General features: G+C 37.0%; 1 protein-coding gene across 2 annotated transcripts in view; it reads right to left on the minus strand.

Moving 5' to 3' along the window:
- Positions 1-15,855, minus strand: part of LOC113526240 (potassium voltage-gated channel subfamily H member 7) — a 64,630-nt gene that overhangs the window by 36,940 nt on the left and 11,835 nt on the right. For both annotated transcript variants that reach the window (XM_026913110.3, XM_026913109.3), the window contains exon 3: positions 3,926-4,081. In XM_026913110.3, the coding sequence (XP_026768911.1) occupies positions 3,926-4,081 (156 nt within the window). The remainder of the gene's footprint in view (positions 1-3,925; positions 4,082-15,855) is intronic.

A 15,855-nucleotide genomic window follows, 5' to 3' on the forward strand; every position in this document is an offset into this window, starting at 1 on the left:
AGACGATGTAAACTCGCAGGTGATTGGATGTTGAGCATCATGACATAGGAGGTGCTTTGTAAAACATCAGAACATAAGATTAGGTTTTCTGAAGATGGTTGGCTGCAACATGACGCATAAACCCAATCAAAAATTCAGTCATAATCTTAACATGAAACCCTCGCTGAAACACGTGTTAATGGGAATTGGCCTAATGGGTTACCCATGGGTTTAACCATTAAAATCACTAGATACTAATGGAATGGTTAATGGAAACCATGAGGCCAAGTTTCTATTTCTCAAGCATCTATTATTTCATAACGCCTTTATACCACATGCTTATGTGTGTATGCTGTCCCAGATAGAGTGTCTTGGTGTAATGTAGTCAGCGCACACAAAGGTAACACTGATACAAAACATTCACTTTCCTCATTTGCTATGCAGAGTCTTAACCAAGCAAAAAAAAAGAAAAAAAAAAAAGAAGAACGATCTGCCACATTTTAGTGAAAGAGCTGCTTAGATACCTGAAGCTCAGAGGCTGACACTGCAGTGTGGGAATTTAAAGGGTACATTTATTTAGTAATACTGACATAAATCACAAACACAAATATAGCCATTGTGTGATGAAAGATTGTGTATATTTACCATGATGTGCATCTAGTCCTATTCAGAAGGTCAAACCATTTCAGGTTGGAAGGCTTAGCGTATAGATTTACATGCAAATGAAACTCAAAGCAATGTTCTTTCTCCTGCCTCAGGTAAAGATATTTCTCTGTAGTCTAGTAACCTTTGATGGCTGTGCATTTATATCTGCAAGTTCAGGAACCTAAGGGATCCTAAGGGAATGGTTTTGCTACAATCAACTATTTTTTGTTATTATACACTCATAATTATGTTCTTATTGCCTGGTAAGTGACTTTTCATGGAGTCTGGATTTGCCATATGGATATCCTCTCAGACTGAGTGTACGTTTAGTGGGCATTAAATGAGGCAGATTTGTGTGTATGCTCAGGAGATCTAATGACTTCTCAGGCTAAATGTTGATCTCTTCTGCCTTTGCTGTCCTCTGTTTAACCTCTGTGGAAATCTCAGGAAATTTGCTGATACAGGCAGTCATTTTTGAGTATCCCTACATCCACCTACATATGAAAATGTCCACTTGTACAAACATCCTTAAAAAATAGCAGCACTTACATAAACATAGAAATACAGAAAATAAACACAACACACACAAATGCAAACACACAATGAGCAGTGTATAAGTGTACATGGCTGCCATGAGTTCAGTGCAAAATGAGGCTTTAACACCTCCAGTCAGGCCTGTCTTGACACCTTGATGGCATTCGCTTCTAAAACAACCTAAGACCACAGCAGTTTGTGAAGATGTGATACTTCTGTGATTCACACACACACGTGTAGCTAAAAATAACTCTCCCAAAAGGACGTGCCAGGGTGAGAATGGGATTCCAGATATGACGACTGAGGGCAAACAGCGATTAAACGGTTAACCCTGGTTGAAAACACACAGATATGGAACATCATCCTAATCCTCATCCTCACTGCAGCATTCTTTACTCTCACAAGAACCAGGAAGTGGGCACTTCACTGCCACTAAAATAGCAATAGGTGAAATTTAGTACAAATTAAATAAAGCATTTAAAAAAATGTTTTATTTAATTTGTGCTAATCTCTGTACTAATTTATATTAATCTCTGTCCGTTTCATCTGTCGCATAAGTGCAAATATCATGAACAATAACTTTTAATGTTCAACATCACTAAGAAAAGACAAAGGAAACATGTTTACTCAAAACTCACAAGTCTAAGGACAGTTCCATTCCATCAATGAAGCTTTATGTGAAACTTATTTTTGTAAAACTCTTATGATTTGTCTGGTCTTTGTGAAGGTATTTGTGAATTCAGCTCAAGTTGGCATAATTCAGCTTTTGGGTGCTGGGACTACATTTTCAGGGGGGGGAAGTGCAAGAGACAAGAACTACTTTTATACTTTATGTACTCCGACTCATCCTAAGACTGTTCTAGTGTAACAGCTATACTTATGAAATTACAATTTTAGAACAACCATAAACTGTAAAAGATTATTTGTTCTTTTCTTGACTTAGGAAAAGGAGTCAAAAGTCCTTGTACATGGTAATCACAGAAACACAACCAATTCAGTACACATAAGATGTGGAAACATTATGCAGATGTGTGACAAATTAAAGGAAAAACAAGCTAAAAATGTTTTAGGACAGCGCTGGGCCACTGTAAGCCACCAGAACAGCGTCAGTGTGCCTTGGCACTGATTCTACATGTTCTACAACATTCTTCAAAATGACATCAAGTGACATTTGGATTATGATTACCTTATCTTACATTATTTTATTTTATTCTACTTATCTAGAGAACTGTCTAACACCTTAAAAATCTCCCATAGGTGTTCAGGTGGGTTGAGATCTGGTAACTGAAGACCACAGCATATGACTTATAGTGATCCTTCCTGCTCTGTGAATGGGGATGGGGTCATCCTGGAAGAGACCGCTCCCATCAGGATAAAAATGTTTCATGATAGGATTAAAGGTGATCTTGTATTGATTTGAAGTGACACTTCCCTCTAAAGAAACATGTGGATACAAACCATGCAAGCAAAATAAAAGCAGTAGTCATTTTTTTCCTTTTAATTTGTCACCTGTTTGTATATATGTGATTGTGTGTGTGTGTGTGTGTGTGCACACACTATGAAAAAAATGTCTCATAGAAACATTAGAGTGCTTTCTCTTATTAGGTTTTTTGTTTTTTAATTATTTCAGCATATAGTGCCTCTGCTTATAAGACAGCTAAGTGGATTATCCTGATTATCCAAAGATGCAAAGTTACCAAAAAAAAAAAAAAACGAAAGCAGAGAAACTAGATTTGATCTACATTATTTTGATGTCCTGCAGACACACACACACACACACACACGTTTTAGTTCCATATGTTCACCCAGAACAATGAAAAGGTCAGCCAAGGTGATATACAGGATGTTGAGTGAAGGAACAATAAGCATACATCATCTGTGTTAATCTTGTTCCAAGATAATAATCTGCCATTGCTTCTGTTCTGCACGAGAAATGGAGGGTGTTGGTTCCATCACAATTTCCTCTGAAGTCTCACTTAGAGGCTGCTGTCTGATGAATATAATTCCACTGCTGATCTTGTGCTGTGTTACTGTGCCACACTGAGCCTGTGTTCTTCAACAGCTTGGTGCGCTCCATCAGGCAGGTTCTGACCCAGTGGGCCAAACACAACAGCTGCATGAATTGCAGACTGTGAATTAACTGTGAAGGATTTACTAGTGAAAGGACCTAGGCTGTGGGGCTATTGTGTCCTTCTGAATATTATGGTACATCTTAAACATCCCAGGCCACAAGAAAACATAATGGCACGATAATGGAAGAAGTGGAAGTGATAGCACACTCTAAAGTGAAATACAGAAAACTGAGTCAGCCTTTTGTTGTAACATTGTGTTCTGTGCACTAATCAAATAATCTCACCCTCTGACACACACTTCATCATACAGACTGCACCATTTTACAGGTGCACATTTTACAGATGTATGGCACTGATAGGGATACCTCTGCCGCCAATAAAGTCAGGTCCTTCTTGCTACTAATTTCTATGCCTGAAATACCCTTAAAATATATGAAACAAGATGGAAGCTATTGAAGAAAAACTATTTTCATCAATTCCAAAATCTAATCAGTTCATCTGCTGTTTACAATGACAATTCCATATAAATCCTACAAATGTTCTCAAGATATTGTGCTAACGAGACTCTTAAATGGATGCATGGATGGATGGACAACCCAAAAACATCCTACCAAGTGCGGAGGCATAAACAATAATTAGGAGTGGAAAATACAGCTTGATTAAAGTTGAGAAATGGTGCAAGACATCAGACTTACTGTAATCAGATTTAGGAGGAGGGGTGAGGTTGAGCCTTTCCAGTGAATCACTGCTGTCCTCTTCCAGCACATAGTCAAAATTCAGGATGAACATCATCACCACGCCCTCCTCGTTCTTCACTGGAATGATGTGCGTATTGCAAAGAAAATCTGAACCTGGAAAGAGTCAAAGAGCAAGAAGGGTAAAGACTTCTGTTGTATTTCAAACCTTATTCCATCCTGCTCATTCCTTCCTAATTCATTTAAGGTTCCTTACAACCCACCGTCTGCTGCTTTAATTTCTCCGAGTCCACTATTGAAATATGTGAGCTAGATAGTAGGGGTAATAAAAGCAAAGGTATAGCATGAGATAGAGCAGCATTTGGACAAAGAACTTTAAGGAAAAATAAATCCAGCCCACACCTGCCACTTTATAAAATCCATGAATCAGTGTTTGCTATATAAAAAGTTCTATATTTAATGTGTGTCTATACAAATTTCATCATGTATTTCATCACATTTCATCACATAACCAGCACCAATGTGTTCCAGGAAGTGTTTCCTTTTCTGCCAGCTGACATCAGGCTCCTCAATGTCTTCCCCCAGAGTGTTACCCTGTTCCCAGCATCTCAGAATGAACAGGAGAGTATCTTTAAAACCAGAACCCATATCACACATGTGCGCACACAGGCACACATACAGCCCTGAATGTTCGCACTTAACCACAATAAACCCACACATGATATGTGTATCTGTGTTTCTGCTTATGTGTCTGTCTGTCTGTCTGTGTGCCTTTCTGTTCATATGCCATTCTGTCTGTGTCTGTAAGTCTATGTGTCCATGTATGTGTCTGTCTGTACCGCTAGAGCAGTAAATGTAATGTAGTTCTATTAAATGTTATGAAGATGTAGATGTTTGGTAAAATGTAAACTAAGCTAATGATTTGTCAGTGTGACTGTTCATAAAGACACTAATGTGGCCAGAGACCTGTCCTGCATTTTTTTTTTTCAGTGGGTGAAGCCTGACCCCATGTCTGCACACAGCTGACCCAGCTACATCACACTGCTGCAGGCTTAGTCCGCTATTGAAAATGAAACGCAAGATAAACACAGGCAACATGAATCTATCCCATCTGACATTAATGTTCCCTTTGTCTTCTTGTCCAATCCAGCTATTGTTCATTCACTGATCCCTTGTCCAGCAACCCAAGGGACTCCATTAGCAAAATACCCTCCAGCCTGTTACTGCTGATGAGGAGATATCTAGAGCCCAAGAGGCCAGTACAGGGTTTAGGTGCCTGTAATAATTCCTGTCTTGCTTCAATGGCTTTACTCTGATTCACTAAACAAGATGTGAAATTTTAAACATTTTCAAAAGCTAGACTTTCTTTAGCCAATGCTAATTTATATCAGGGCTTAAAGAGTTTAGCAATGAGAGCAGTCAGAGGCAATGGGGAACCAGAACACATTAAAAAATTCATACTACTTTGAAAGAGCAGTGACAATGTGGTTGCATTTTCTGAGATTTCATACAAGGGACAAGAAAATAAGAAAAGGAATAAATACTAGCTTCGCCCCACACTCTCCATAAATTTTCATATTAATTGATAGAAATCTCAACCAATGATACTGGATAGGCCCAGTCCACAGATAGAGGTGAGGGGAATATATTTAAACTCAGTCAGGTTTTGCTGCTATTTCCTAAAAAAACCAAAGAGCTTCTTTTCTCACTCACCATTTTCCAGCAACATTCAGTGTCATAGGCCTATTAATGAGAAATCCACTGTAGAAGTAGTGGAGGCAGCAAACGCTGGACTGAAATTTCCAATAAACAATGCAACTATACAACACATCTGTGCTGAATTACAGCCTAGTTAGCAATCTACAAGATGTTCAAGCTTGATTGCACGGACAACAGTTTTACCCTGAAGCTTTGGAACCTTATCTGTTTGGGTCTACAGGTAAGGAGGTGAGAGAGATGGACAGACTAATAGACTGAAGCACTGCTGCATTTGTCTCTTTAGGTAGAGATACAGCAAGAGCTGCTCCCACTGCAGCACAATCAGCAGGTAGTCGAATGGCATTGTGGGTAGTATAGGAACCTGTTAACCAAAGTGAAAATAGACCAACATGTCAGTGAAAGGCATTTAAACTAATAAAGTCAACTCTTTTACATGTTTACATGTGAATTACATGGTTTACAAGATTACATGTTACTTATGAAGATTAATCTGTAAATTATTCAGGGTGGATTTTTCCTTTAAAAATAAAAATAAAGATAAAACTCATTACAGTTTATGAACCGATGTTTTATGATTTATTATCCTATTGGCTACTTGTCAGTAACTTAATTAAGCAACCATTATCAAACCAAAGCTGAATTGTCTGTCATTAGGTATCTGAAAACCCATGCAATGTCTGTATTAGTATATAACGTACTGTATACATGTACTGGATTTACTTTCTGCAGTGGGATGAGCATGGTCAAAATGATATGATTGAGATAAGAGAGTATGGCTACTGCCCAGAAGAAAAGATAAATACATAATAAATGAACCAAACCAGATTTTTAAAAAGACAATATTGGCATTTGGCCTAACTGGCAGTGCTTTAAAGTACATTCTCTTATCTCTGTCTCTGTCCTTCAGGAGGACACCTGATGTGCAATAAGCAAGAAGATCAAAAGATTCCCGCTGTCTTTAATCCTGTGTGCCTACAGTAGTCCGGGCTTGCAGACTCCTGGACATGTGTTCACAACTCCCTCACCCCTCTCGCTCTTCATTAGCAGTACACAGGCTGTCGAACTAAATATAACCAGCTGCTGTTGGAGCACATTAGCTATGTCAGACTTGAATACATGTAGGTACACACAGTACCTGAGAAAGCTTTATTAAACACCCAGATAGTACAGAGATGTGGACACCTGACCATGACACCCATGCAGTATGTGCTTGTTGAAGATCCTGTTCCAAAGGCATGGCATTAAGATGGAGTTGATCTCCTCTTTGCTGCCATTTTGGGCGAGGAGGCCTGTCATGCGGTCTGCGTTCCAATTCATTTTAAAGGTGTTCAGTGGGGTTGAGGTCAGGGCTGTGTGCAGGCCACTTGAATACTTCCAAACCAACCTTGGCAAACCATGTGTTTATGGTGCTTGCTTTGTGGACAGGGGCATTGTCATGCGGGAACATGTTTGGGCCCCTTAGTTACAGTGAAGGGAAATACAGACTCATTCTAGACAATTGTGTGCTTCCGGCTTTGTGGCAAAAGTTTGGGTAAGGTACACATATGGTGGTCATGGTCAGGCATCCACATACTTTTGGCCAAATAGTGGATATTCTTTCCTAGATATTTAATATGTCAGTAAGAAAATAATAAAAAAAGTGCAAAATCTCCATTTCCAAATATTCATTTTAAATGATGCGAGAGAAAGTTTTTGTTAAAGAAATTACAGTAAGTAATAGGCCACTCTTCAGATAAAACATCATCAAAACTATCTGGGATCTACTGAGACTGAAGTCACAGAAAAATGTGCCAAGACTTCCAAGATGCTTGGAATAAAGTACCAGTCGATTTTCTTATAATGCCTCTAACCTGAGAGAACTGATTCAGTTTTAAAGGCAAATGGTGAACTATTTATTTTTGAAGATATCTTTACATAATTTCCTTGCATGTGCCTAAGACTTTTGTATAGTATTGGAAATGATCTCACAGGTCCTCTATACCAGGGGTCATGGATCCATTTCAGTGAAAATACTGTAGCAGAACTGGTATCTGCGACTCTAGTTTTCTAAACATAAACCACTGTGGCTTTTGTAGCAGACCTTCTGCTGTAGCCAATCATATGCATTCATCTAAATTATCTAACTAAAGGCAGAACCAAAGACTATAGTCATTAGGACCTCTCTGGACTGATTAGTGAACTGATGATCTGGCTTGTTTATAAAAAAAAAAAAAGATGGTGACAAAAATAGAATGGTTAAAGATAGCTGGACAGAGACGTATGAGTGTATTCTCCCTGCATTAAATTTAAAAGACATCTAATCTGTTTCGAGTCCACAAAACAAAATCTAACCACTTCAAATTTATGTCTTATTTACAGCCATAAAGGAATCATTTTTGAGCATTTAAAGGCAATAACTGTTGTCATTTTTTTGGTCATTTAGTTATGTTAGTCGCTTATCCTGATCATTGTAAGCAAGGACAGTTTAGTTGAATATCCCTTCACTATACAGTGAGTGTGATCACTCTGGGTAGCAAAGTTTGTTGTAAAAACTAGTATGCAGAATTCAGCCATATAGAATATGTTTAAATAATAATTCTTTCAGCAATTCTTTCTGAGTGGTGTGTGCATGATGTGCTCTCTCTTGTCATGCTGTTAATTTCTGAGGTGATGTATTACTTGTGTTCTTCACAATGAACTGTATTACTCTGTAATATTGTTATTATTGTATATTACTAATAATATTGCAATTTATCATTTGTTATATGTTTTTCAGGTGTTTGTAGTTTGACAGACAGATTTGTGACTTGTTGTAGCCCTCCTGTGTAGTAGCAACTATTCCAACCTTTGTGTTCAGTTTAGGCTTCCACATTTTTCCTACAATTATCTTACCCTTGTTTATGGTCAGTTAGTAGAAACTTAGTCTTGTGACACTTTTACCACTGTCAGATCCTTCGTCAGCTCTATGCCTGGATTGAACTCTGCCTCATCTATTTTTATTGATTTAGATAAAAGCATTGGCAAAATGAATAAATGGAAATGGAAATAGTTTTTAGTGTCCAATTTTCTCAATAAGTAATTATGCTCACATAATTATATATTATGAAGGCTATTGCATATCATGGTTCGCAAAGATAAGCTGAACCACTTTAATGCCTCTAATGAGCAAACTGTGCTACTTAGTCCAGCTAATTTCATAATTATCAAGAAAAGATAATCTAGAAACTTTATCACTGTTAAGCTATCACATGTCCATGACATTTAACATCATTAATTAGGGTTGTGTGATCAGCATTGTAAACAATGAGTGGTGTGTATCAGGCATCAAGTATCACACAGGCTGCTATTTAATCATTCTGTGATAACAGACACCGTGAAGGTGGGGAATAGACACATGAAGAGTTCATCTCCAGTGGCTTGGCTAATGTAAAGATATACTGGGTCTCCAATGATACAACTGGTCACAATTGTGGCTCTGTTCCAGGAATTTGTGGCAACAATTTGAGGTGTTTGTGGCATCAACGTAAGGCAATAGTTGCAGGTTACAAATTCATGGTCACCACAGAAACAAATTATTTTTCTTCAACTTAGCCAGCTCTAAATTGCACTTCTATATTATATAGTATAGTATATTGTCTAATGTAGAGTTTGCCCCCCTTCAGAACATTCACCATATTAATAATCTGAAACTTATGCCATGGTGAATTTTCTCTCACTGAATTTTATTAAATTTTATTCTAATTAATGTCTAATTGATGAATAAACCAAAGAAGCAATGAGCAAACATCTCCTGCAGCAATAACCGAAAACCATTTCAGTATTAGAGCAGATGGAAAAAGAATAGTTCAGTGAAGAGATTAGCATGGAACCCCATCATCCTGCACCATCCTGAACATCCTGTATGTGTGTGTGTGTGTGTGTGTGTGTGCTCACATGTGTGTGTTTGAGATGGAGGAAGCTAGAGTGAAAAAGTACGACTAAATAGGCTGCAATACACCACATCAGTTTTACACTGGTTTAATTCTGGGTTTAATCATACATTCTTAGTGTATTTACTTTACAATAGGACATTATTAATTTCACATTTTTCTCAAGGCTTATCTTTCTGCTTTGTGTCAAGGTACACTTCTGGCCAGATATCTATGGAAAAGAGTACTCTCCTTTGACTGTACAGCTCCTGACTATAGAAAAGGAAGGAATTTTTGTAATTGAAAAATAGACATCAGCCTAAACCTCTACCACTATTATTTCATTAATATTGCTGAGAAATATTCTTTTTTTTGAGCTCTTAAGCCTTCATCAAGTTTTAATGGAAAATTATACTGTACCTTAAAATAACATTAATATTTCTCTGGATGTTTTATTCTATTTTGCTCCGGTGTTAAATTTGGGGGGATCTAGTGGATTGGAGCTCTTACACCTTTGGTTTATGTGAAGTGGAGCTGAGCTCTAGTGCTATAATTTGATAAAAATGTAAATTACACCATAGAACAATGGTTAAAAATAGTAATGATTTAATACAGTTTCTCACTGCTTTATAGAGAGACATTTTTTGGCAAAATGCAATGTAAATACTTTCATTTCAACATGTAAAATGTCTCCATTTGCTCAAGGCAACTGTTACCTGCTGTATACTCTGTATATGTACACATTTGATCATTAAAGCAAAACATGTTCATTTTGCTAGTATAAAGGCTTTACCCTATCATGTATCTTTGTCAGAAAAACAATCAACTAAATCAACTTTTGATATAATTTCGATGCCAAAATTGAGAAACAAGCATACATATTTAACTAGGCTAGTCTAGGCAGAACTCAATAAACAAAATAGACAGGGTCAATACCAGAAGTGTGTATATAAACAAAAGGCTCAGTAACATCACAAGTGAAATGCTAAGACCAAGGGTTCATTGTGAGGCTAAGGATTCTAGGAAATTCAGTGCTGGCACATGGAGTAGACAGGACAGTTGACACCACTGAAAGACATAGGACTCGCTCACCTTCTAAACCTCAGTTTAACCCCTGATATTAGGGAGGACTTTTCCCCATTTTGGTCACCTGCCAACTCCCACCCACTAGCCAGCTCTCCCTGACAGCTACCAAACAGGGAGGGGGAAGGCTAACACATGCTTCCTCCAAGACACAGGAAGAAGCCAACATACTTGCTGCTTATGGCAGTGTAACACAGCACTATCTACCCTCTTCCACATACACAGACTCAGAGATGTCCACTATTGGCTAGTGTGACTGACAGGGGAGAGAGTATGCCATCTCTCTCACCAAGACAGCTCAGCCAATTTTGCGCCCTTGGCTCCTGGGCACAGATGGCTGTTACATTATCAGGATTATCACCTCTGATCTCCTGACAACGTGAACGCTTTTCAGGTGCCCCACTTGGGAGCCAACATTACTACTACAATTATTTTATCAGAAAATTTTTGGCCTGCTTTTGAATTTTTAAACTATAACTCTTCCAGTTATTGAATAAGCCATAATACTTTTGTGATATAGTTTTGTGAAACCCAATTTATCATGTGTTTATGAGATAAATTAGATTATGACATTATGATTTCAACTGCTCCTGGTATTGGCAAACTATTCATGTGGTCTAACAGATGACTCAACAACGATTGCCCCAATACTCAACTTGTATCACTTTTTCATTAAATTATATCATACTTACTAATTCAAAATTATGATTACAAAATGATGCAGGCAGCAATATCACAAAATGAGCTAGTTCACACTGTTGCACACTACATAGTACACAAACATTTGTTTAGCATGTGTGTCCAACAAAAAGGAAAATATAATATATTTCTCATAAACTTTCTCATAAACTACAAGAAAGTCTTGGTGTAGATTTTGAGTACCGACTGCAATGCAGCTGTTTCCGTGTCGGTTCTGATTAGTTCATATTTAGCTCACTTCTTGGGATTTTCAAGTTCTCTCACTCCAGTTTATTTTGAAATGTTCTCTGCATGAAATGTTCCTGCATGATTAGACTAATACTTAGTCAATCACTCACATACTCTCTCCACACACTATTTATATGCCCTGTTTATATGGGGAAATTATTGCAACCTGTATAAAATCACAGTGCTCTTCATGTAATCTACATGTAATAAACATCTACATGTAATAAAAACCTGTGTGTTGGAATTTTCAGCAGCAGCTGCTTGGTTTTGGGGTTAATAGTAAGCATAGTGATCCATCTACGACTTGCTCAGTTGTAGTTTTATTTTATGAATGTGTGGGTAGGTTGTTAAGTACTTAGCTTTACACCTTTTCTGGTATAAATAACACCCATTACAGTAAAGCCCTACTCTGCTATAAGTGTCCACACATTTACTCATATACGCACATACATATATACAGATGTATTCTTTCACTTACACACACAAATACACATTTTATTCACTCACTCACACAAAAAAGTCACTACACTCATTCATTCACTCATTTTACTCACAAATTCATGCTCGTAATCTCTCTCATTCACACAGTGAGTAGTTACACACTCACACAAATACACACACACTCACCGTACATTAGATTTTTCTCTCTAAGCATCTCTCCTTTCTACCTGGACCTGATGGAATGTCAAATGTCCAGGCTGCAGGGTGATGCAAATCTTATAGACTCTTTTTTTCTGCTCGGCTTCACCTCTCGTCCCAGGCCATTTAACTTTCCGTGGGAACAGTCATTCCCTTTGCAGCATGCGCTCGGCTGTCAAAGGGCCTTCTCTCTCTTTTAAAACCTACCCTGAGGTCAGTAAGCTAGTAAAAGCCCAACCTGTCTTCTCTCCCCATCCCAAAGAGTTTAGTGAGAGCCTAAGCTGTCTCTTTCCCATTCTAAAATAACATACTTCTGTGCTCTTCACTCCCAGTCCCACATCACACATATCATTACAGAAGGTATTGAACTGTTATTGCACACATTACTTAAAAAAAAAAAAAATGATGACTCTCATTGCAAATTCATTAAATCCTTTTCATTAAAACTCTCCATACAATGTTCCATTTCTAATTACACATTTCATTACAGATTTTGGGTATGTACAGAAACAGATTGTCTATACACTTCAGTATTATTTGCTTATACAATGAAAATACATAATTGAAGAGGAGGGAAATGTAGAGAGTTAGAGATAGAGGATGAAGAAATGCACAATCAACTGAAAATCAAACTCCGGTAGCTGCCCAATTCAACAATCATGATGTGTGCATTGAAGAGGCTAAAGATTTTTTCCTCATTTGGTAGAGAAATATCAAATATGTGTATAAAAAATAGATGTCTAAACAATGAGGAGTTCATACATCCTTTTTTATTTTAAAGCAAATCAAGCATTAATTAACAAACAGCTATGTTGCTTGATTTCTAATAATTGTTTAAATTTCTTTTCAGTTATTTACACTAATTTTAAGAAACAGTGTCTTTCTTTGCTCTCGAGCCCTAACACTTTACACAATTATACACATATTAATAAATGTTTTGGATATTGTGAGTATAAACTCATGACCAAGTTTCTTAAAACAAAGCATACACACATTCGACTTGACTTGAAAATACTACACGCACACACACACTTCATATGAATTTCGACAACTGCACTGATCAACTTAGAATATAGTGTGCATGTGTCAGTGTTTTATAAATCAACGAGAGAAAACTGCACAGTCATATGATCAATTATTTATTGATGTGTTTATTGACTTTTAGTGTTTGCGAATGAAAAACAAAAACTTTAAGTGGACTCAAAATCTATAGTGAACTTTCACTAGTGACACCGGTACTTAGTACATTTTTCTTAATTGCTTACATACATTTCGGGAAATATTATTTCAGTGTCCCAAAATGTATCAAATCTCTTTTCTAGAGAAAACCATAGAAATTTGCAGTTCACTAGATGACTTATTTATCTACTTTTAGCGTTTGCAAGTGGATCTTATTTCTATTTTACCTAGGGAATTATTTTCTAGCTTTTTCTATATCACATCTCTAACAATGTTTGAAAATCTGCTTCACTTATGCTCGAATCATGGCTGAAGGAGAGTTTATCCTGACATTTACTGTATGGTTAAACAGAGCTTTGACACTGAACTTCAGTGAAATGCTTTCAGTTTTGTGCCAATGGCTTAAGCAAAAGTGAAGTGAGCTTTGGTTAATGAGAAACATGTGCCAGGGTGCAACAAAATGTGCACCCAGTCATGAAAATAATGTAACTTGCTGTGAAATTAAAACTGCAGTCAACAGTGAGAAGGAATGCTGATGAACGTTTTAAGCTGTATTGTCAGTTCCAGGAGGCAGACAGTGAGAAAGCAGGAATGAAAGATGAGGGAGAAAGCTGAGAGAGCTGGGGTGAGGGACCAGACCTTAGTACACTCAAGCTGATGCACAATAGTCATAACCTTTGTTATTTGTAATATCTGTCAAATTTATAGGTCATATCTATTCATAAACTGCTCTGCCTCTTAATTGTGCACAGCAGGAGTTCTCAAACTGCAGACTGGGACTCCTTTAACTGTATATAAAAAATAATAAATAAATAAATTAATTAAAAAAAAATAAAATAATAATAATAATAATAATAATAATAATAATAATAATAATAACTTATTATGGCTATTTGTTGGAGCCAGAGTTTTTTTTTTTCCACATTTCTGAACATTCCACCCATTGAACACATTTTATTAAAATTCTCATTAGATTAACATTGCCATTATTTATAGACATAATAATTTTCATAATGGCAGGCTGTGATTTCCACCACTCTTTTGTGATTTCCACAAAACAAATCCCCTCAGTAGGATTCTCCTGGGAGTCCGCAGGTCTACAATAATTGTAGAGAAAAGCTCTAAAATGTGTGTCCCATAGAAGTCATTGTTCTTTTACTTCTTTCCAAACACATGCGTTTTACACCTTAATATTACTTAAATATTTTTCTTATGTCATATGTCTTATATGTCTTATTTTTATATATTTTATTTTAGCATAAAATTTGTCACTTGTAAACAATAAATACACAAATCAAAATATATTGAATTACATTTGTACACAATTTTTGCTTGTTGATGTATACAACAATGACGTCAGATGCATGTTCAGAGTAGTATGTATAGTATGATGTTTGTTTAGTATTTCAGTTGAAGGAGAATTTTCATTGAGCCTGTGGTTCAAGACTTGCCCTTCAATTTTATGAGATGAATCAAACGTTCTGTTATGGAATCAATATATATGTACAGTATATGTCTAAAGTTGTTCTATATTAGTAAAAGGCCACTATTTAGTGAATTAATCCCTTGATATAATGCAGAGGTGGTGAGGGGTCCACAGACTAATTACAGTAGACTACTGATTCCTCAGCTCAGTTTGTGCTGAGCATACAGTACTGTGTCCACTGATGTGAAGCCCATTGCCCTTTCAAGATGGTGGAAATTTAATTAGATTCCTATTTCCACCATCAATAATTAAACCAAAGCTGGCCATGAAGCCATCAAGTGTCTGGCTTTCACTAAGTAAATTATCAAAGAAGTGATCAGGCCACTTAACTACTTGTTAAACACTTGTTCATTTTCAAAGCTGGAATAACTTTTGTTCTTAGTAATAAGAAAATCCTAATTCAGAATGCTCCAAAACCGTTCTGAAGCAGGTGAAATCCTGGCCAGCAGGAGCCATCTCTGCTCTTCAGGGCTGTTTTGAGCACATTAACGGCAACTGACGGCGACTTCACCAACTTGGAGGAATACACAGCATCAGTGACCAGCTACATCAGCAAGTGCTGATGTACTGATGAGACTGGACTGACCACACACACACACACACTCAACTGAACACCATCCCAAAATATTGTATATAATTTTTTTTGTCACTACTTATACTCTCTACCTGGCTGCTACCCCAATAACTGCTATGTCCATGTATATTATAAGCTTATCTGCTGAATACTGTGTCATAGTTTGTTCTATTTACATTTACAGCAACTTATTATACTGTTTTTATTACTTTTGCACTACTATCATATCTGATTCACTTACTTACTAGAACTGTGTACTAGTGAGCGCTGCACTGTATCTTACTGTGCCTATTGTCCTGTTTTGTGCTGTTTGCACATGCACTTTATGTAGAAATGTGTAGTCTGTTGTAGTTCTGTGTTGTTGTATGTAGCACCATGGTCCTGGAGGAACGTTGTTTCATTTCACTGTGTACTAACTAGCTGTATATGGTTGAAA

This window comes from Pangasianodon hypophthalmus, chromosome 5 (genome assembly GCF_027358585.1).
Source record: "Pangasianodon hypophthalmus isolate fPanHyp1 chromosome 5, fPanHyp1.pri, whole genome shotgun sequence".
Taxonomy (NCBI): domain Eukaryota; kingdom Metazoa; phylum Chordata; class Actinopteri; order Siluriformes; family Pangasiidae; genus Pangasianodon; species Pangasianodon hypophthalmus.